The sequence below is a fragment of the Callorhinchus milii genome, unplaced genomic scaffold, assembly GCF_018977255.1.
Source record: "Callorhinchus milii isolate IMCB2004 unplaced genomic scaffold, IMCB_Cmil_1.0 Scaffold3, whole genome shotgun sequence".
Taxonomy (NCBI): Eukaryota; Metazoa; Chordata; class Chondrichthyes; order Chimaeriformes; family Callorhinchidae; genus Callorhinchus; species Callorhinchus milii.
In genome coordinates this window covers 96,821,607-96,845,013 of record NW_024704744.1, presented here as the reverse complement: position 1 = coordinate 96,845,013, position 23,407 = coordinate 96,821,607, and the positions used below count along the sequence as shown (strand labels likewise).

The 23,407-nt window shown below is 46.2% G+C and overlaps 1 protein-coding gene across 1 annotated transcript in view; it reads right to left on the bottom strand.

Annotated features, from left to right (window-relative positions):
- The window catches only part of nrxn1a (neurexin 1a), a 740,055-nt gene that overhangs the window by 341,644 nt on the left and 375,004 nt on the right, over window positions 1-23,407 (bottom strand). Inside the window, exon 14 of the mRNA XM_042333191.1 lies at window positions 21,648-21,767. Within this exon, the coding sequence (XP_042189125.1) occupies window positions 21,648-21,767 (120 nt within the window). The remainder of the gene's footprint in view (window positions 1-21,647; window positions 21,768-23,407) is intronic.

Genomic DNA, 23,407 nt, shown 5'->3' with positions numbered 1-23,407 from the left:
GAAGAGTTGTCAATGCCACTCTTGCATTTTGTTGTAATACGTGGAGTTCTTTCGCCAAGTGGTGAGAGCCTCGCAAGCGAGAGGACCGGAGTTCGATTCCTGGGCCCGGGTGAAGCCTCAGGGAAGTTTCCTTCCCCCAAATGCCTCCAAGTGACACTGCTGTGCCCAGTCGGCTGCCCGCTTTGCACCCACAAAATATCCAGTTAAATTCACTTCACTGGCAACCTATTGAGACGTCTGAACGACGTGATAAGGCGCTGTATCAATGGCGAGGATTATGATTACCTCCTTTTGCCTGATACCGAGACAGTATTATACCATTCAATTTGGACTTAAACGGCTCCTTTCGTTCCCGGGAAAGTGTCTCAGAGCACCGAGCTTTGAATCGCCAGGAATTATTACAGGCAGGACTTGTGAGGCAATTTCCCATGAAGATTACCAATTATTTCAACTCGAATCGAACCAAACCGAGGGAGGGTTAGTGGAAGGTATACGTTTTCTGACTTACTTATGGAGCAGCAGTCAAATGTCAATTCCCCTCTCACTCTCTCTCTCTCTCTCTGTGTCTCTGCCCCTCATTTTGGCTCTGAAAGACCCCGCAGACGAGCAGTCCATTAAACACCATAAAAAAAAATAAAAAAATAAAATGGCACTGTGTTAAAATCAATTCTAATTTCCCAGAGAAGACCTCGGCTTTAAATAGGAATTGACCTTGGAGAAATCTCTCATCACTTTCAAACGGTTGATATAGAATCTATGGAATTCTGATGCCCGCAGTAATTAAAGTACCTGATCTGAGGGTTTGAAGTTGCTTGTGGCGAGCTTCATAATATTAAAGACCTTGCAGTATAAATCCAAACATTACAAGGCACGTTCCCAGCAGGTGTAAATTTTAACAGGGGCAGTAGCAATTTACCCAATATCTGTAGCCTGTTTGGGTGACCGTACTCACGAAGAGACAAAGAGATATTGGAAAGTGTTTCGCAGAAGGGCAATGAGAATGTGACTGAAATCGTAAATCAATGAGCTATAAAGAGAGGCCGAGTGAGCTAAATCTACTGGAAGGAAAAGATGCCAAGTTTTCAAACTCCCGAAAAGAATCCACAAGAGTGACGAGAAGCGGGTTATAAGCGGAGGAATCCTACAAGTAAAAATATCTCAATGAGCAACTGCTTCACACTTCTGGTTGTCAACTTATGCTGTGTTTATACAGCAAACTTAGTGACTAATCGCCGTTATTTTCATAGCGGTAAGAAGCCGAGTATAAATCGGGGTCTAACGGCGTGATCTGGGAGATGGTGGAGTCCTACTGCTTCCGAGAACACTTCAGCAAGTGGCTCCGGCTTTTACTGGCCAACACACCCCCCTCACTCACTTCATGACTGTTTGTGGGACGTTGCTGTGCGCCAGTCGGCTGTTGCCTTGGTCCGCAAAATATACAGTCACTGCACTTGACCGTGAATCCTACGGAAGGCATTGAGACGTCTTCACGACATGAAAGGTGTTACATCAAATGGAAGGGTTATTTATTATTGATTGCTTTGATTTGCACCACTGCAATATAAACAGAATGGTGCCAAAGGATTGAAATAACACTGGGAAGCCAGGAATAACAATGGGGAAGCCGGGAATAACACTGGGCACGAACACTGGAAAGCCAGCTGTCTTATATATTTTTTTTAGTGGGGACGTAATTGGGGGGGAAAAATAATTAGAAAAAAAAACATGAAACATTCAAATAAATTATTCAAATATTTATGAAGTTAGAAACAAACCCTCATTAAAATCAAGGAATAATTGCTTCAGAAGTTGACTTGATTGCAAATATTTTGCCCGTTGACTTTCCTGACTAAAACAAATAGCAGCATGGCTCCCACACTAGGGATGTGGGTCTGTCTATAAGGGGATGGCAAGAAGATATTTTATTCAGTGATGCTGGGACGATGGGATTTCAACGCAGCACAGACACTCAATTACGCGTCACAGGAATCACAACAGATGAAGAATGCCTTTTGGCCCGATTGAACCCAATCTTCCTGAAAACCAAACCTTGGGTCTGCCCACTGCAGGATGAAGTCTTTCTGACCGTGAAAATCCTACGAATCCAGTGTCCTAATCTCTAGCACTTTTCCTAACAACAAAAACTTGTATTTATATAGTGCTCCTCAACCAGGGTTGCGCCCCAGAGCGCTTGATAACTGGCTGTTAATTACCCTCTGTGCCTATCCCTTTTTGCTGGGTGTGCCTGTAAGTTTAAGTGTAAAGGCTCGACCTAATTTTTTTTTCTAGGTCTCAATATTTTTTCTCTCTCTCTCTCTCTAGAGAGAGAGAGAGAGAAAGAGAACTTATTTTGTTCCACAACTTTTCAAAAACGAACTCCATGAAAGAAAAGTCGTCTTTAATCATTTTGAGGTATCTGGAAATCAACCTTTTGATTTCAAAGAACAAACACGCATTAAAGTCGCGTTAAGGCAGATAAGAAAAGCAAATCAAGTGGTTACACGACCGTCTGCGGTGACAGCGTGAATAATAACACTGAGTCATCTTACGCGAAAAAAAAGTGGACCATAAGAGAGTCAGATATTAGTGGAAATATGTCGAACGGTTTAAGTAGGATACAGTGATTCGAAAGACATGTGTTTCAATGCAGGTTTATCTTGTCTGAGATTTTGAAATATTCCTTTGTGGAGTTTGCTGTTGTAATTAGATCCCTTTGTACTACCGAGTGGAATAAATCATTTTTACTTTTTATGATTCAGAGCCATAAATAGTTGCTAAGTTCTGTAGCCACCATTAGTTGCACCAGATTTGAGCAGAATAGTTCAGTGAGCTCACTGAGGACTCAATTAAACAATGTAATTGTAATGTTCTCAGTGAGAATCTGATCGAAGTTCCACTTTAACCCTTTTTTTTTGGTGGTGGGGGGGGAGGTTAGCACTAAATTTGGTTGATTCATTTTGTTATGCGTTCTTGTCGAAATTATAATCAGTCACCGATCGAACTGATTCATTACATTTCAGGATTAATGATCAGAATAACATATCAATATTTTTAAATTGGGATTTAAAACAACGTCGTTATATTTCCAATTCGCCCTCCGCCGTAACAGAATGTACGACTTGCACTCCGAAAAAAATCCCTTCCTTTCGATCTCTGAAATTCAACGATTTCTTTCTCAGCTTCTTCGGAAGACGACAATAGCTTTATTTAATTATCCTTAAAGTCAATAAAACATGCATTACTTCAGATCAAAAGATTTTTTTTTTTTTCCCTTACTAAAATCCTGCTTCTCATTTCAGTGCGGCGCATTAAACAATCTCTTTGACAACAGAAATAGAAACAGAAGTGAACCACTGTAATTATATGATGCGCTACCTCTCTCCAACACCTCCAACCCACCCCCCGCCGCCGCCACCACCACCACCACCACTCCCTTTCAAACCGCAAATATATCCGCTGGGCTTTTAAAGCAATCCACCAGGAGCAGAGTGGATTGCCTTTGTTGCCATGTAATGGAGTTATTTCAGGGATCAGCCACGTTAGGGCGTTTGCATGATGATGGCACATTGGCCCATTTGATCGCATTCCCCCCACTATCCAATAAACTCAGTGTGCTAATAATAATAATAATAATAATCCTTACATTTGCTATAGCACCTTTCACGTCGGGAGCACATCTCAACGGGTATTCACAAGGTATACTGCAAAGAGTAAAGTGTAGGTGAGCATGGTAGCCAACTTGCTCACAACAGCCTCCAACAGATAGTCTTCTGGATTGTTGGCCAGGACACGAGGGGAAACTCCCATCTCTTTTACAATAGTTGGCAGGGGATCTTTGACGTCCACCGGAACAGGCAGAAGGGACCCCGGTTTAAGTTTTCCCCCGAAGGACAACTCCTAACAACGCTTTTGGAGCTTCAACCTGGGCTTTACCGAGTTCAAACTCTTCCGACTCAGAGGCGAGAGTGCTACCAACTGAGCCAGGCTGACGCACGCGCACACACACACACACGTAATATTTTCTAGCATCTTGAAGTAAAATGTCTCCCGGCTTATTCAAACGTGTCAGATCGAGCGTTCTTGCAAACAATGTGCTGCACTCAAGCCACAGTTTTCATGAGAGAATGTCCTATGAATCTTTCCCTCCCCCCCCCTCCCACAATTTGATTACCTCCATTCAGATTTATCCCATTGTTTTATCGCCGGTGGTAGTCACAATTTGTTTCCTCATGACAACGGGTCCGTCGACAATTTACCTTGCAATTATTATGCCTGATGGCACGAACGGAATACTTGGAAGTGGCTTGAATAAAATATTCTTTGCGAGATATTCTAATTTTCTGATCCCGGGTGTTTTCAGATCATCAAGCTCCCATCGTCTTAATCTCTGACAAGCCATGTAAAACAGAGGAGCGCATCTCTTCCCTGGGAATTTTTTTTTCTCGGAGTAGGAAATGCAAAATAAGGTTGGATCTGTCAGCCTCCGTGACATGTTTTAGTTTGATGGCCGTTCGGTTTGGTGTGGTGCGGTGGACGGGACACCCGACCGCTGAATGATCTTTTATATTGGAGGACGCATCTTGATGCGAGTTTCAACTGCAAAAATGGAAGGTTTTTTCTATCACGCGAAAGACGATGGGGTTTTTCTTTATTTTTTGTGCGTTAAAAGCCTAGTTTTGATGATGTGAACAGCACGGTTGGCAATGGATGTTGGAGTGCATTCTCGGTGTACTCATTACCCCAAACACCTCATTTCTCCCCTCCCCGCGTGATGTATCAGTTTAACGCATTTTATCCGCTGGCGGGCTGCTTGTTATCCGCTCGGGCTGGCGAGGCTACACCACCTCTCTGAGGGCTCGCGAGGAGCGACAGCAGGCTCTTTAGGGAAAGAACAACGTGCCTTTTTAAAAAAAAACACACTCGCGCACACACTCGAAGGGATTCCTGCGAGATTTGCAGCAACTGTGCCAAATAAATCCTTTGGCCAAAATTGAAAATGACTATTCTTGTGGATAAAGGGATTAAGGGATACGGGGATGAGGCGGGTAGGTGGAGTTAGGATAGATCAGCCGTGATCTTACTGAATGGCGGGGGCAGGCTCGAGGGGCCGAGCGGCCCTACCGCTGCATTTCTCTGCCGCGCTACCGACTTGAAGCCATTTCAGCGACACCACAGCAACTGTGCTTTCCAACCTCGAACCGTGCGGGGTCCTGTGAAGCCAAGTGCGGGAGGTTTCTAACAGCAGAACAATGGAACAATAAGAGGATGACTGGTAGTAATCACACTGGTCTTGACAGGAATTGCCTCCCCAATTTCTATTTAAGAACATGTGAAAGTGGAAAGAGATAATTAGTGTGTTGGATGAAACTCGAACAACCAAATGGCACGTCTAATTTTACGAGGGTAACATCATTTATTTCCTTCTTTGTGTTGCCTTCCTCTATAATTTCATGACTTGGATTTGCATTGCTTTCATTGACACCCACGTGGCATAATGCTAATTGACAGAAACCTTACGGTAAATTGACCTTTATTCTCGTCCGCGGATAGTTTGGGCTGAATCATACTTCAGCCTCCTCCTCCTCCACCGCAGCTTTTGTGGGGGTAAGAGTTTGAGCTCTATCTGGTTTCTGTGCAGACCAACGCATAGCGTTTCCACTGAATCTCTCATCTCATCTGCCCGAGTGAGTTGTGGCCGAGGTAGCATATCATTGTGATGTTCCTACTTTAGGATTTTGTAGTTAATTGGTTGGTAACTCGGGCTCGCTTTAAGACAGGCGGGAGAGGTATGTGGCATCTCTCTTTTCCCGTTGCTGCAGTTATTTATAGTCGATCTAACTGCTCTGAGTCAGAGATGCAACATTGTTCAAACTGTTTAGATTGAAGTTGTGAAATCCCAGAGGAGGAACATTTTGTTTGCGCTAGTTCGGTTACTTAGCAAATTAGTGACTTGCACATTTTTCTGTTTCACTTGGTGGGTGGGGAGGCAAGTGAGTTCCCGTCAGCAATACATTCGGCGACACTCCCATGCAACAGCGAGCTGGCAACGGCAGAACAACCAAAGACAGGGTTATGAATGTCCACAAGTGCACAAGACACCGTAGATCGAAAGAAGAAAGCACGGATTGAGGGAAGGCCGTTCGATCCATCAAACACACTCTGTCCAAAGACCCATCGATCAACCCCAAAAGGTCTCTTGCCACGTCTCCTCAATCAACCAAGTTAGTACAACGAAAATCCTCTTCAGAACCCCAATTCCCCGAATCATTCTTATCGTTCCCTCTGAACGCATCAACGTCTTTGCCAAATTTCGGTGTCGAAAACGTCACCCAATGTTCCAAATGTGACTCCCCCAGTGAACGGTACAAGGTCAGAGATAAATTCTTCCAACTTACAGTCAACTGTCCTCAAGATGTTATCGACTACTTTACTGGGTTTCTTGAGAAGAGCATCTCATTATCAGGAGACTCTCAGTGCTTTATCTCTAGTCACATTCTCGTATTTTGCTTCCTCCACCTTTGCCAATGGACACCATTTATTTCTGTGTGACTCTATGATGGTTCAACATAATTATCCGGCGTTATCCATATTAAAATCTTCTTGCCAGTCCACCTGTCCTTATATTATGTGCTAGCCAGCACAGCTCGATCGCACCCAAGTCATTTAGGAATAATAATCCTTGCATTTGATATAGCGCCTTATCACGTCTTTGAGATGTCTTAAAGAGTTTCACAGAAAACATAGCATATATATATATATACACAGAATATACTGCAAAGTGAATTGACTGTGTATATTGTGGGCGAAACGAGAGTGTGAACAACAGATGCCCCACCGCAGACCTTCGAACACAACACCTCCACTGGTAACTGCCCCGCAAACAGACTTCCCATTTATTGCCACTGCCTGCTTCCTTTTGCTGATGATCAGCAATACTTCTTCTTATTTTTGCGCAAAAAAAGGAGGCGTTTTACGATCAGGCTTTTATAGTCGATTTGTTTTTCTAACATGGCATTGAAAATATTGACTTCTCCTTTATTCAGTCAACAGCCTCCAATCGTTAATGTGAATTATACCAGTTGGTTTTGCTACTACTGGTACAATACACTTCCATGACCAATTGTTCCTCTATTCTACATGATAATCAATGCAACTTCAAGGCACAGTATCTGGAGCAGCTGTCTACTGGATCACTTTTACTTCAAAACGTTAAGGCACGTCTCAAGTGAACATCTTTCCCCGCCAGCTGGGGTGCCTGTTCAGCACTGTGAAGCCCTTGGAGACATTCTCCCAGAGTGTGTTCAAACATTGGATGGTTACAAGTGGGTGTTACAAGTGGGTTGAAACTCATTTGTTCCACTTACTGGATCTCGGGCCCACTGTCTTTTTACATGAAAACCGTTTATAGAGCCTTAGCCCAGTCCTTAACTAAGTACGTATGAGTTCACTGGTCATAGTTTAGCACTGAACTGACTATCCTAGCAATTAAATGAAAGACATTCTTCGCACTCAGCTCAACTTAATCCTACAAAACAAGTTAGGAGGGGTCCTAATTGGACACGCAGCACAAAGCTTGCAAGACGATGCTTTCAACGGCAAGCTATTTAGTTTGAGCAGGTTAAATGCCAACGTTTCCCCAACACACACTCCGACGTGCCCGATCTTTGGCTCTTGCAATACCTGTGTCTATTGGTCTCTGGAAATAGGTAGGCAGGATATGTCCCTTCAGGAGAGAGTACACATTCCATTCACCTCGTAAACTAATAACACAGGAATAATAATTGTTAATGATACGATGCCTTTATGTCAGTAGGATATCGCAAAGTGCTTCACACGATTTGACTGTAAAGTGTAGCGACTGTGTATTTTGTAGGTGACTGAGCCAGCCAATTTTTGCACATCAATTTCACATGAACATGAAGTGAATGACCTATTTTATCTGGGGGATTGTTGGCCAGGCAACCAAGAGAACCCACGCCACCCCCCCCCCCCCTTCTCTTTACTAGTCCTTGCATTAAGAGAGGACAGGAACTGAGACACCAGTCTTTAATATTCCATCCATCCGAAATATATTTTCTAGAAGGCAATTTCTGCAAATAGTTCTTCCAGAAGGAAGGATAGAGACTCAAAATAACCTAATCGTTTCATTCGGGAAACGGCTTCAAATTTAATTGCTGGTTTGAAATAAAAATCAGGAACGAGAAGGTAAATTTTCAGACTGCGGAAAGAATCTTCAGACATTCAGTTGCCGATCTGAACAGAATACAGCGTCTAATTATCCAACATTATACATTGTGTTGTCGAAGAATACAGCTTTCCTTTTGCAGACTGAAACCGATGACATGAAATGTAATTTCAGTCTGTTCAAACTTATCTTCGGTGCCACGTGTGTGTTTTTTCTTGTTGTATGTGCTAACCTATGCCTTGCGCACTCCTCCAAATGAAATTTGAACAACCTTTGCCTCCCCTGCTTTGCACTGACTAAATTGAAAGCAATCACGCTTTCTTGTATTGTTAAACAGGCAGCCCTCAATGCCGCAGTGAGTTATCTGCGGCTGTAAAATGGAACAGAAAGCTTAGCGATTCTGTATATAGACTGAAGCGAAACTCAAAATACCTGGGTCTACCCCTGATCTCTTTGTGCTCTACACGCACTGCATAGAGATAACAGTCATCCAATTCTGACTGTGGAAAGACTGTATTAGAGAGATCTTCTCACACAGCAGATCAATGATGAGATGAACAGAATTGTGTTTCTTTTTTTTAAAAAAAAACGACACCTCCAGTACTCTCATAGAAACAGGAGGAGGCCATTCAGCCCCTCAAACCTGTTCCGCCATTCTATAAAATCATGGCTGATCTGTACCTCAAGTCCAGTTACTCACCCGAGCCCCGTATTCCTTAATACCTTGAACCTAACAGATATCTATCCACCTCACACTTGAAGATGTGAATGGATGCAGCGTCCACAGCCCTTTTTGGGGGGGAAGAGAGTTCCAGATTTCCACTACTCTTCGGGTGGAAAACTGCCTCCAAATTTCACTCCTAAATGGCTTAGTTCTCATTTGAAGACGAAGTCTGCTTGTTCTGCATTCCCCTACCAGAGGATATAGTATCTGATTTTTTTATAAATAATAATGATTAATAATACATTGGACGCGGCATCTTTCACGTCAGGAGATCCAGCTCAAAGCGCTCCACTGTAAAGTGTGGTGACTGTGCATTTTTGTGGGCGCATCATTTGACGTTTGGCTGCAGATTTTTAAATAGTCAATGGATATTTCCCTCAGTTCTTCTGCTGAGCCAATGGGCTGAATGTCATCTGAATCCAGGAATAATTATAAAACAATTACGTCTATTTGTAGGCAAGTGTTGAACTGCAGGACAAGGTTTTACTGTCAACCATTACAACAGCAGAGTACAGCATTAAATGCCCTTAAGTAAACACAGGCATGACTCTTTTCAGTAAATCCTGTGAAGCACTTTGAGCTGTCACATTGATGTGATCAAGCACCATATCAAATGAAATAATAATCATAATTATTATGATTGAATCAATCATTCGCTACCGTGGCTGTTTGTGGGACTTTGCTCTGAACAAAACCGATTGCACATTCACCCACAAAACGCACAGTCACTATACATTCGAATGGATCCTGTGAAGGACGTTCGAGAACTCCTCCTGACACGAAAGGCGCTCTATCAAACGCATTGAGATTTTCAGCTTTGCTCAAACGGTAAAAAAAAAAGACAATTCACGAGGTATTCATTTGGCTGCAGCAATCGGTTGCACGCAAAGCAAATTTAACTGGCTGCGGACAAGCTGAGGCCAAACCTACCGCACTGCATACATGCTACATATTTACAGCGGAACAAGTAATTATTTATCTCCCTTTGCGAGGTGACACTGAACGGTCAGGAATAAGGTGGTTGTGTTTTATGTTCAAAGTCTACCAGCGATTCCCTGTGTTCGTAAAAAAAAAAAATCAAGCCGATACGCGGGCTGTCAGACTCATGCTGGATAAATAGTCCCGAGAAGATTGCTTACAGAGTGCTGCCCTTGACAGAATGTTAACTCCGCTGAAATCTCATTCCACCTGCCCTTCATATCTCGATAAATAAACACACCGCACAGGGTTGGGAGTGAGATACGATGTACAGGCAAGCTCCCAGGTTTGATCTCTGCTCTCCGCTCCATTCTGAGTGGGAGCTGACTGCAAGTCGACAGGGCTGGGGGGGGGGGAAAAAGAAGCGCGAGACGTCGGAGGGTAAATGGTGCCCGTGTCAAAAAAAGCGGGATCCAGCAGGGGAACACCCCCCACCCCACACCCCCCACGAAAATCCTCAATGAGATCTCAGGTCAGAGCTAAGATCTCAAGGGTCGGCTCGACACACAAGAGGTCTGGTTATCTGGAGAAGCTACATGTCATGTCAAAAGCACAGTAGGTCTTCATCAGGCTGGATACGAAAGCAGAGCGAAGGGGTGAGGGAGGGTTTTCGGGAGAGATTTGCGGAGGAAGGGGGTAATGCGGGCCGTCGAGAAACCTTTTCCTGAACAAGATGCAAGCTTCACACCGACCTATACAACAGTCACGACACTGTACAGCATATATCCTGTGAAGTTCTTTGAGATTTCCTTCTGACGTGAAGGGCGCTGCGTCAAATGTAAGGAATATTATTATTATTATCAATAATATTAATTCTTCCAATCCCTAGTTTGCTTTAGAGATTGGAAGAATGAATAATAATAACCGTATTCCCTATTATTGTAAAATTCAGAGATGCTGTATCTATACTGCAGAAAATAAGCACTGCAAGAACTTGTTTCCCACTTTATAACATACCACGCGGCTTTCCTTATATGTACTCATCATAAAAATACAAGGTTCTGCTGTTTAAGGTTGACTTTTGACGTTTTTTTTCCCTCCTCTCCAAAGCAAGATGCGAAGCCTCTTCAGGGCAGTGCAACCTCACTCAGTTGGTTGCAATTCCTCGCTCTCACTCCAAGGTCATAGCGTATTAGCGATGGAGGTGAGAGCGAACCATAGCATTCGTCAATGTGCCACACACCGTCAGGGAAACAGGGTCAGGCTGCGTACGCCGATACACAAGTCTACAGCGACTCCAGAGCTGATGTGATTTCATGTGTGTGGCCTTGTCTTTTCTCGGTTAGAAAGAAATGACATTAAGAGAGGTACTTTTACAGGCAAACGCGTACACGCTCGACAAATGATCGTGATAAAGTTCTACCTGAGTCTAGATTTGCGTTATTAATGTGGGGTTTTCGTCGGTCCGGGAAGCGGCAAATCGTTGAACTTACTGCGAAGCACGACGCCAGTTTTTCTGTAGTTTCTCAAATGGATCTACAGAAAAAAATAGCTTCAAAGTTAAGGCTGTGGAGAGCGACACGTCAATTTCTGGACGCTCACAGAGTGCGACAATAAACAGTAAATACAGAAGAATTTACATTTTATTTAGCACCTTTCACATCAGGAGGAATGTCTGAAAGTGCATATTAGACCCAGTTGGATCCATTAACACTATGAAAGCAAATTGTGATTGCTGCCTTGAAATCAGTCCAGTATTTTCTCCCTTTAAGCTCCACCAGGTTACGCTCCTTTCTTTTTCTTTTTAACCCGAATGCACAAAGACGATATTTTTGCACAGCGGAGCCAACTAGATCAGGAAGGCCCAACATTTTACGGGCTGAGTTTGGTCGGTGTCACTCAAGACGATTGGAAGGGATGCTGAAAATAGGCTACCGAGCCTTCTGTTTTAAAGAGTGAAGAATATTGGCCGCTGGCCCCCTGCTGCTTGTTATTTTCCAGCAATCCGCTCAAACGGGCGCCTGGAAGGATGCCGAGCGAAGGCTGTGGATGTGACGGACTTCACACTGAAGGCCTTTGATTGACCTGGCATTGAACAGCAAATGCCAGTCGTCAACACAAAACACGATCATTCGAATGAGGTATGCGAGAATCATCGCAATTTGCGGCACAGCACCTCAGCAGGGGATCGTGCCTTCGGCGGAATGAGGTGAGAAATATTGACGGAGGGAATAAATAAATAGAACCGGCGCAGCATCTGCGAGTATCCTGTCACCAGAATATCTTTCTTAAAATGGGCTGCAAAACAGAAAGCGGGCTTATTTACATATTATTTTTTTTTTAACGCGGGTCCTGAAGGGTTCAACGCGTTTTTGTAATCGCAAAAGAATAGCCACATTCATCAGGTATTCAGATGTCGGCATCGCGACAGAACGGCGGTGTTTTGGGAGAGGAATACTTTCGCGCTGATTTACGGACCTGAGCAGCATGGGGTTATAATGGGGAAAACGTACACTCAGGGAGAACAGACTTATTTAATCTCACCCCAGGAGAGTACCTTCAGATAGACACTGTGCTCGTTCTATCCACTTCAAAAGAAGAGCAGGATTGGACCCACTGGAATTTAAACACGGAACAGGTCCTAAGTCCGATTCGCAACAAACTGAGCTATCGAGGATATCATTGTCAAATACTTGCAGCCAGCTGTAGAGTAAGTAAGAGCTCTCTCTCTCTTCTCTTCCCCCAGCAATAATAAACCTGGACGTCTGACACCTTTCAAGGCAGGAGGACATTTCAAAGCATCTCACAGGATTTACCATAAAAGCGTAGTGACTGGGTATTGTTTTGTGAGCCCGTTTTGCCCACACGTGTCCCCCACAAACAGCAATGTCGCGAATGACCTGTTTTAGCCGAGGGATTTGTTGGCCAGGACAAGGAGGGGGTGGGGGTGTGGGAGAAAAGTGCGCCTGAACAGGGAAGACCGTGCTTCGGTTTCACATCCCAACCGAAGGACGGCACCTCCGGCAATGCGACACTCCACCCTACACTGTTCGGGATTGCCAGCCCGGTCCGTTTGTCAGACCAGTCGGTTCCCTGCGCAAAGAATAGTGGGGAACACTCTAATACCACTGACTGAGGCGCTGAAGTTTGTACATCAGACGCTGAGTAAATCAGAAACTCCGACTAAATAATGCTTTAAAGAATTGGATTCCATTGCGAACGGACCTTGAAGGCAGCGCAAAGCCCTCTGTTCAGCTGCACTGTGTATATCATTGCACAAGGCATCCCGCCCTAATAATGATAATAATCGTTGCATTTGATACAGCGCTTTCCACGTCTTCTCGACGTCTCAAAGCGCTTCACAGAATAGAGTGTAAAGTGAATTGACCGTATATTTGTGGGCGAAAGGCGGCAGCCAATTGCGCACAGCAACGTCCCCGCAAACAGCCGTGGATTGAAAACGACTAATTTATTATTGCTTTTCTTTTTTGGAGGGATTATTATTATGATGCCCGAGCTGCTGATTAACCGTTTAAGCCTCTTTTCAATTCGGTGCCAGGGTTAGTGCCTATCCCCCTCACCCAACCCACCCCCTCCCCGCGTTCCTGCCACCACCTCCCCCCACCCAGTGACTGGCAGGCTTGCTGTGATCAAACGTTGCCGAAACCTGTTGTCAATCAAGCACAGTGGAAGCTGGGAAGAATTTCCACCGCTGGGACTTTGTGTGGAATTAAGAATGAAACGGCTGTGCGCGCAGGGGAAGTAAAGGGATCTGGAAAGAACAGGGGCCTCAGTTTCAATAATCAATCCTGGCTTTTTGATGGCTCCACCTCTCACGTCACGAGGATGTCTCGGAGCGCTTCACAAGATTCGCCGTCAAGTCCAGTGACTGTGCAAATTGAAGGTGAATGCTTTTTGAATGCTTTTTTTTAAAAAAAATCATTGAGGGCACTGACGACGGGAAAACGCTCAAAGCAATACACGGTGGGGTATGCGAGCTTTCAAGGCGCTGACCCATCGAATGGTACACGCAGACTCACTTTCGCCCAAGGTAACAATAATAATCCTTGCATTTGATATAGCGCTTTTCACGTCGGGAGGACGTCCCAAAGCGCTTCACAGAACACACTGTAAAGGGAATTGACTGTATGTTTGTGGGCGAACGCGGCAGCCAATTGCGCACAGCAATGTCCCACAAACAGTCGTAGATTGAAAATGACCAATTTATTATTGTCTTGGGTTTTGGAGGGATTATTATTAGGCTCTGTTTGGAGAGTAAGGAAACTTGCCCAAGGTTTCGCCCTCTGCCTGGTATTGAACTCAGATCTCTCGCTCGCAAAGCGAGTGCTCTAACCACTGAGCTACAGGACTCCACCTCAGAAGGTAAAACTTCTGAGACCCTCAAATTACACCGAGTTTTAGTTTTAGGAAAGATGCTTTAAAATCCCAGGCCGTGCGGAATGACCTGTGCTGATCGTTCAGGGGCATGTTTAGAGATCTTATGGAGTATTTTGCAGATAACCACGTAGCTTCCCTTCTGTTTCCTGTTTGCCAGCTCTGGCAATGTCCCGATTATCCTCCCACTACACTCCCTCCCTGCCTTCCGTTCCTCCTGATCCCAATCCCCCGTTCGCTCAAGTCCAAATCCCTGACTGCCCAGCGCCTTGGGACGTGTGAAAGGCGCTACACACACACAATTTGTTGTTGTTAAGTTCGGACTTTGTTATTTGGGTGTTTCTAGAGGTGTCCTGAATGCAGAGCCCCATTAGACGATCGAGACGGGGCGCGGGTGGAGGTGTTTAAAGGTTATGAAAGGCTTTGATATGGTGGATGTTGTTAGGCCGCCTCCACTTGCTGGCGAGTCCAAAACTAGAGGGAATAAATATACAAGACAGGTGGATGCAACGGGACGTTTAGAAGGACTTCTTTTTTCAACGCAGAGAGTGGCGAGAACGTGGAACTCGCCGTCAGAAACTGCGGTTGAAGCAAGACACATCCAAGTGAAACCTCGAGCGCAAACACGAAGGAAAATGAACCAAAGAGGTGTCGGAGAGGGGGAATAGGTGGGGTGGGGAATTGTGTGAAGTATGAACACCAGTGCGTACTAGTTCAGCCAAACAGCCTGTTTCTGTGATGGATCACTCGATGCATCTGTGTAATTATTTCAATGAAAACCGAACGAGGTGTGGAAAAGAGGCACCACTTACTACCGTCTCGGTTTGAAACCTGACATTCCTTACCGGCGCATTAAGCATTTCCGGATACTTTCTAAGGATAGGGAGCTGGTGGATCTGCTTTACCAGTTCATCTTCATCCTGTTACACCGAGAGTATCTTAAGAGCAATTGAATCTTCATGAGGTTGCGTTATTCAAGGGGTGAGAGTAAATGCCCGGGAGTGGTGGAAGTCACCTGTGTGCTTCGGAGCGTCCCAAATTCGATTTGAGCAATGATCGAATTAAATACCGTTTTCAAAATGCAAGATTTCATATAGCACTTGCGTTCATAAACCGAACGCTGAGCAGCAAATCGCTAAACAGAGACAGAGAGAGAGAGAGAGAGAGATAGAGAAAACATATCACTGAGCGAGACCGACACCGCTCAGGTTAGCCGGATCTCCGTGCGCCGTAGAGAGCTCACCACGTTTTATTTCTCTCCTTGGCTCAGCGCCAAGCTATGCCCCAATTTCCGAGACGCACGCACGCACACACGCACACCCGCCGTAGTAATTTACAGCTACAATTAAACCTTGTTTATTGAGCGTCTCCTCCGTTACCTTCATTTGTAATCAGCTGGTTTCCCAATAATGAAATCACCCGAAGTGCCACCGTTACCTCTCAGTGGGGAGTTGCCTTTGAGCCTAATCGCATTACATCATTTCCACGCTCATAACCTCGGGCGGTGGGCGCTAACCGCAGGTTCCCACTGAACTGGCGGTTTGGCTCCACGGTGCGTGCCCGGGTCCTCGCGCGCGGCTCGCGCTGAGAAGCCAGGCCCGAAGCGACACAAAGCGAGCGGACACCGGAGGGTCGGAGAAAGCTTGAAGCCATTCCCAGAAACAGGCAATCCCTCTCGGTCTCCGCTCGAATTCACCCGCTCCAGCTCCAGAAACCCTGGACGACCCCGTCAACTCAAGACGCCGGTCCGGAAGCCGAGTTTGAGGAGAAACCGTCTCCGAGCTGACCCTATAGAAGGTGCACAAGACCCTATAACAGATCCCAGAACAACTTACAGATGAAGCGAGGCAGATGGGGTCAAGAGAACCCACATTATGGGTTACCAAGGATAATTTTCGGCCTGGGAGACCAGGAGAAACATCCTTCTCTCTTGAAGTAGTGCCAAAGGGATAATAATAATAATAATCCTTGCATTTGATATAGCGCTTTTCACATCGGGAGGATGTCCCAAAGCGCTTCACAGAATATACTTTATTCTTTATTTTTTTGGATGTTTTAACAGTCCACCTGAACAGGCAGTCGAGACCTCGTTTCACATATTACTTTCGCTCACAAAACAAACCGTCAATTCACGACTCAGTGTTATCCGTGAAGCGCTTTGAGACGTCTCGACAGACGTGATAAGGGGCTCGATCAAATGCAAGGATTATTATTATTATTATCTGCAAAATGACACCTACAACAACCCAGTGCCTCTCCCCCTGCTTGGGAGTGACAGTCCAGACAATGTGTGTTCAGCATCCCAAGAGAGGACTTGAACACACAACCTTCTGAATCAGAGGCGGGAGTACTCCCGTGTGACCCAGGCTGAAGAGAGATCATTCTGCCGCTGGCTAAGGTTCTGAATCCAAGTAATAAGAAAAGAAATTTGACAAGCAAAGTTGGTGGAACTGTCTGACTGACTGACTGACTACTGACTGACTGCTCAGAACAACCAAGTGCACAGAGGTCCCGAAACAAGCTGTTTGACTGGCGAGATGCTAACGTGCAGTGATTTTGGTCTGTTCGGCGAGTTAATACGGCAGCCGTTAAAACAATCTGACGGCCAAGGTTGTTCTGTTAAAACCACGACCTGCTGTTGGTGGGGTGGTGAATCAGGAGGTCAGTGTGAAAAATTCTTTTCGAACTTTACAACCACACGCTGGTGAAAATGCAGCATTTCAGAAGTGATCTGAGAATTATTCTTGTTCCCCGTGTATGATTAAACACCGCCTGTGTGGGTGAACCATCCCTGCCGGCTTTGCTCCCCTCCGCTCCACCATTGGCAGATGTGCTTTCGGCCACTGTGCCCCGAGGTTCTGAGAATGATCTGCCTCAATCCCTCCACCTTGCCCATCTTCGGATTGCGTCTGAACACCTTCCTCCTCGACCCGTGCCTCATCTGCCTGGCTCGGCTTCAAGCTCCGCCACCGCCCTGAACACGGAGCCAGCCTTTGATTGCCACCTCATTGGAATGAAGTGAATCATGTGGGGAGGGCAGGTTTTTGCAGGGCGATGGGGAGGGAGCCGGGGAATGGGATTGATTTAGATAGTTAATTTCAAAGAACCAGCACAACAGACACGGTACGGGCCGAATGGGGAAGGAGGATGGCCGAAGGCGTGGTCGAAGAGGAGGGTTTTGAGTCGGGGCAACGTCACTTTTACAGCAACAGAACTGGCCCATAATTGATTACTTCTTCAAACCAGTTTTGTTGAAGTATATATGGAGGGAAGGGGTGGAGGTGGCGGGGGGGTGGTTCGGGAGGTGGTCAAAAGCACGGTCAAAGAGGTGACGGTCCGAACGTGCTCCCAAATAATTTTGACGCGAACCTAGGTTCTTCGGGTTGGGATTTGAAAGCAACGAGGGAAGAGGTACGGCAGAGTGTTTTTTTTTGGGGGGGGAAGAGAGGATTTCTCGTCGGAAACGATAGAATCAAGACTGAGGAACAAGAGGGGATTTAAAATCCGTGATGTGCGTTCAAGGTATCGAAAGGTAGCCAGTCGACCAAAAAACAAAAAATAGTTAAAAACGATTTAAAAGACAGCCCCGACATACCAATATATTTTGGTAAATGATGCCCAACAGCCAACGAGCCTCCAAATTGAGGACAAAAATCACATTCAATGTTAACGGGCCCGCGTGATTTCCTTTACCCGGATCAGAAGCTCCGACGCTGGTCAGGAAATTAAAATAATAAAACACAAATATTGCGCCGCCGAAATGTTGACTCTTGTGGCACTTATCCGCAATCGGCCGGCGTAATGGCTTGTGACAAACCTTCAAATTATTATCAATTAGTTAATGGGTACGGAGAAGCATTCATTTCAGAAGCCTGGCTGTGGTGTCTGCAATTCCCGCGAGGGGGCTGCTGCCTTTTATTAAACCGAGCCTCCGATTGTAACCGCAGTAAGAGATACTTGTAAAGACCAGGACCTGCCCCCCCACCCCCCCACCGGTTGGTGAAGTTACTGGCTCGACCTTGCACTTAAAAGAGAGCGGAATTTCCTTCATTGCGAGGGGACACTGTGCCCGGTCGGTAATTTTACCGACTGGAAGAATTTCACCCCCTTTAGTTCGAGTTGGCACAGATATTTTCTGTCCTCCACAGCACGGTCTGCAAGGTAAGCTCTCCGCCTTGCTCTCCTGCTGCTGCTTTTTTTTATTGCGGGATGGGTTGCCGGGAGCTGTGTCCTGCCTCTGAGCCCCCCCGCCACCATCTCCGGGCTCGAGTCTCGTTCGTGGGCACACGGCTGGCCTTGGCTCGGGTCTCTCCGAGGGGCTGGTGGGGAGGTGGTGGGTGGTGGGGGGGGGGAGAGGCTGAGACCTGGATTCCGCAGTCAACCGTAATCCTCCAGCTCCAAGCACCAAGTCCCGGAGCTCTCCTCAACCCCCGCAACGCCGAGGTCTTTGGCGTCAGGAAAGCGCGAAACCCATCGCGCCCGCACTTTCCCTTCGTTTGGAAGCAGGTGACAGATGAGAGAGAGAGAGAGCCTCACGACGATTTTCTTTGCTGCCGAAATAACACCGAAAAAAAAGGTGCGGCTTTGGACTTCGGGGTTATCCAATAATAATAATCCTTGCATTTGATATAGTGCTTTTCACGCCTTCGAGACGTCCCAAAGCGCTTCACAGAATAGACTGTAAAGCGAATTGACCGTATATTTGTGGGCGAACGCGGCAGCCAATTGCGCACAGCACAGCGTCTGTCCCCCACAAACAGCCGTGGGTTGAAAATGACCGATTTATTATTGTTTCGTTTTTTTCGGAGGGACTATTATTAGGCTCCGCGTGGAGCAAGGAAACTTGCCCAAGGTTTCGCCCCCTGCCGGGAATTGACGTCTCGCTTGCGAGGCGAGTGCTCTAACCACCGAGCTACAGGACTCCTATCTCTCGAATGAAAAACGCAGGCGAGGGTGGAGGGGTGGGAAAGAAAAAAAAAAAAAAAAAGGTGTTCGCCATCAGGGCGAGGGAGGCGGAAATGTGGTCTGTCACGGAAAGGTTCTGTTGTAAAATGGATGAAATGCCGTCAAGGGCTGGTGACTGAATGAGGGCAGCACCATCTGCTGGACATAGGTTTTCTTTTAAAAGGCTCTCTCTCTCGTTTTTTTTTCCACGCGCACACACACACACACGCACATTGCGTCCTGCAGCTCGGGAAACAAAAGCCATTTGGCATTTCTGATTAATGCCGTTGCACTTCGGGATTAGCGTCAGTCACACAGCTTTGCCTCGCGCTCGAGCGGGATGTGAATCGCTCACAATCACCTGCTCCTTCAGTATCGCCGAACAAGACGTCGCGATACAGTGACTCAACCCGCCAAACCCCACCGAAAATAATCAGCAGAAGAGAAACGCGATAATTCTCTGACGTTTCCGCGCAGAGGAGAGAGGGGAGTTGATCACCGTCGTGAAGTAAGTCATCATAATTGGGAGCAATTCAATCCGATTGCCGGTTATCTGTTGCCCATCTCTTCATGGCAAGTGTTAATCGACAGACAATTGTGGTCGAGTGTTACGCGGCACTTACCTTCACACCGATAGCAATCAATCACACCAAAAAGAAACTTTAATTTCTTCGCGCACATCGCCTCCAGCTCTCATGAAATAAAAAACAAACCACTCATCTCATTCACGTCAGCCAGAACTGGACTGTTCACCGGATGGAAAGATTTCCCCACTCTCCGCCATCCAACTCACTAATTACTCGCGGCACCTTATTATTTTACGCGTGTACAACTTTTGTTTACATCGCACCACTCCTCATTGCACCGTAAAGGAGGGATTTAAAGACACCGGTGTGTTAAATCTTGGCAGATCTTTTAATCAAAATGCCCTGCCCAGTTTGAGCACAGGAATCCTCCATGCCCTTCTCTCCGCACCGATCACCCTCTTTAATGTCCTCCCTAAGACCCAAAGAGTAGGAACCTTCCTCGAGAGCTTGCGCACACTGTCTCATTAGCTACAGCTTGTGCAAGAGTTGAATGCCAGCCTTCCTCCGAACCCTATATTTGAGTCGCTGGCTTGCAATGCTCTCTGAGATTGCGACAACTTCCCCGTATTATTTATGCACAGCGCCAAAATGTTTTGGCAAACGAGTAGTCCTGATCGGGGTGAAATACAATACTATTAACGAAGGAGAATCTTGCATCCATATCATTTGGTCATTTCACACGAGCTGTCCATGACCTCGAACCAATGCCTCAACAAAACTTGTGAAGATCTTGAGATACCATTGCAGTAACTTATAATTATCTACGAATGTACAGTTTGTAGGGATTGGAATGAAGGCCAAGGCTCCTTTGCCTTGTCCCTTCCTACCTCTGAGACCTGCTGACCACATCTTAACCTGATCGCTCACTCTGCTCAGCAGGTTCCGGTTTCCTCCACATCCCCCACCCCACCATCGGCGCTCGGGCCTTCAGCCTCTCTGCCCCCACCCTTTGGGACTCCATCCTACATTCCCTTTGCCTGGCTTCCTCCCTTCCTCCTTCAAGGCACATCTCAAGATTCCTCCCACCTAAACTCTATGCCCTCCACCCACCCAACACCGCCACCCACCCCCGCCCCCCCCCCCCACCACCACTCCAAACTCAGGTACAAATCCCTGACTGTCCAGGGCCTCGGGACATCCTGTTGACGCGAAAGCCCCCAAATAAATGGACTCGTGTATTGGATTGTAAAGGAAAGGGGATAAACTCATGTCGTTATCTAAAGCCTGTAAGGTGGCTAAATGGGAACGCGGGAAGAGTCGAGTGTTAAGCACTAGAAGGAGGTTCAGGAACAGTGGCTGAACCAACAATGGTTTCGAGAGGTTTGTTGTGGCATCAACTATGAGGGAAAATTGACCCGACACCAGGCACCATTCCCAGTGCTCAGCGTTTAACACTCGGGCGCACTCCGCCAAAGCTACCTGCATTAAAACATCGCTCCTCGCCTCCGTCACTTGCTTCTCATTTAACAAGTCTCGCGTTAAAATGCGACCCAGACGCACGCTTCGCCGAAGGCTTCACACCAAATCGAAAGAAAACACCGCACCGCTCAGAAACAGAGCACCACCTTGTATCGCTGTTCAGCAATGTGCTGCTGCGCTGGCAACCCTCCAGGCGCTGAAACTTCGCCAGCTTTCCCTCCTCGGAGGAAACGCAACGGACGTGCGAAGCTACGCCCGCGACTGTACCTCAGGGCGCAGTACTTTTTGTCCTTCCTTTAATAAACCCCGCACGTTTTTTTTCTCTCCGGCAAACGCAAACATCCTCATTTGAAATGATCGCTCAAATCCCTCGGCCTTTTTTTAAGTCACTTCATTTCTTTTCTTCCCCCCCCCACCCCCCTCCCACCACCCACACACCCCTCTGGAAAAGGGTAAGTTTTTTTTTTGCACTCACGGTCGTTGCACAGGGAGCCGCTGTAGGAGGTCATACTGCAGTCACAGGTGAAGCCATCCCACTGTTGCAGGCAAACTCCTTGGTTTCCGCATGAGTCTTCCTGGCAGGTGGTGCTGGGTCCTGGGTCAGAACACACACAAAAAAAAACTTGCATTTTGGCCTGGCCAGATCGATGGTGCGTTTACAGACATTAGGTATTTTTTGGCATGCTTTCTGTCGTTTGAGAACTCAACAGGGTGATGGTGAACATGCTTAAGTTGGACCTCAAGAGTAGAGGGAAGAAGTTTCACATCTCTAAAACATTTCTAGATAAATATATAGATATAGATATATATATATTAAAAAAAAACAGGCGACAGAACTAGTGTGGACCAGAATCGAAGGAAAAGATAGTGCGAAAACAAATGCATCCAAACAGACTGAAGTCAATGGTAATAAATAAAGATCTTGCAAGACTGAAAGCCCATTGATAAGCAATACTGGAGTAAGGGGTAAAGGACTCGTTGGAAACGGGTCAGCGGTTTTGAAATCGTGATTTTTTTTTTTAAACGCCACCGGCTTCAAAAGCAGTCGGACGCCATTGGTATATGTATTGCACAGACATGGTTTTCAGTCTTGGTTGGTACATATACACAGCTATCTACCTTGCAAGTCAGCTTTCATCAATGCAACTTTGCCAGCAAAATAAAAGCAAAATGTATAAAAGGTTAGTAAGCAGTTGTGAAACGTTAGCAAACATTGCAAACATTCAAAGAGCAAACATGCTGCTAAAAGAGAGAGAGAGAGAGAGAGAGAAAGAGAGAGAGATGCGATCACAAGCAATGTCATGATAGCGGCTTGCTATCAGCTATGAAACAGCCAGAAAGAATATAAGCAGTCATTATTACAGGTTTCGCGGCAGTAAGAATGGCACATCTCGTCATGGTGCTCTAATGAACGTGAACTCGAAATAAAGAAGCTCGACAACCCTTACCTACCTTAAGGCAAAGCATGGCTCGTTTTCAAATTAACTTATGCTCCACATTGCCAACACACGGATAGGCAAAGGAAAATAAACACCTGCCCTATCAAGGGGTCTCTGTGCAGCCCCCCAACACACACATCCCCCCTTTTTCATGTGCTCCCAGAAATTGACATCTTCAGTTCTTTATAGCCAATTGAAAACAAGCGTTGGTCAACTCAAGAGAGAAATGGACGGCCACACAGCAAACAAAGTGATGGAGGGGTTCAAAGAAGGTACGTCTGGTTTCTTTTATTGGATGACGGAAGTTTGCCTCTGGTTGACTACTCGGTGCTGGGGTCTTTGCGGATCGATTCAAGCAACGGGGCTCGGTGAGATGAGGGGATGAGGGGTTGATAGCCGGCCTTTGAAAGCTCGCATCACATAAGTGGCATTGAAATGGATTCATCAAGGGACAATTCATATTGATATTGAAGCTGCATCTTCTGCAGCTGTGGCTCTTTGCTTCAACACAGGGGGGGACCGCAATCCAGGGTACGAATGCAGAGCATTATGTCGGCGACTGGCGAGGGTGTGGCCTTTGGCACTGATGTGAAAGATAGATTCAAATGCATCCTTACTCCTCAAGGAAGTTTTTTTTTTACTTGTTCACTGTTTGTCCTTTTTCGGACATAGTTTCGGTTGCTGTTTACCACCTGACCAGGCTTTGGCCTTGCATCAGCATCAGCAAGTTACATTTGCAACAGCGTCTTTCGTGCCAAGAGGACGTCCCAAGGCGCTGGACAGTCAGAGATACGCA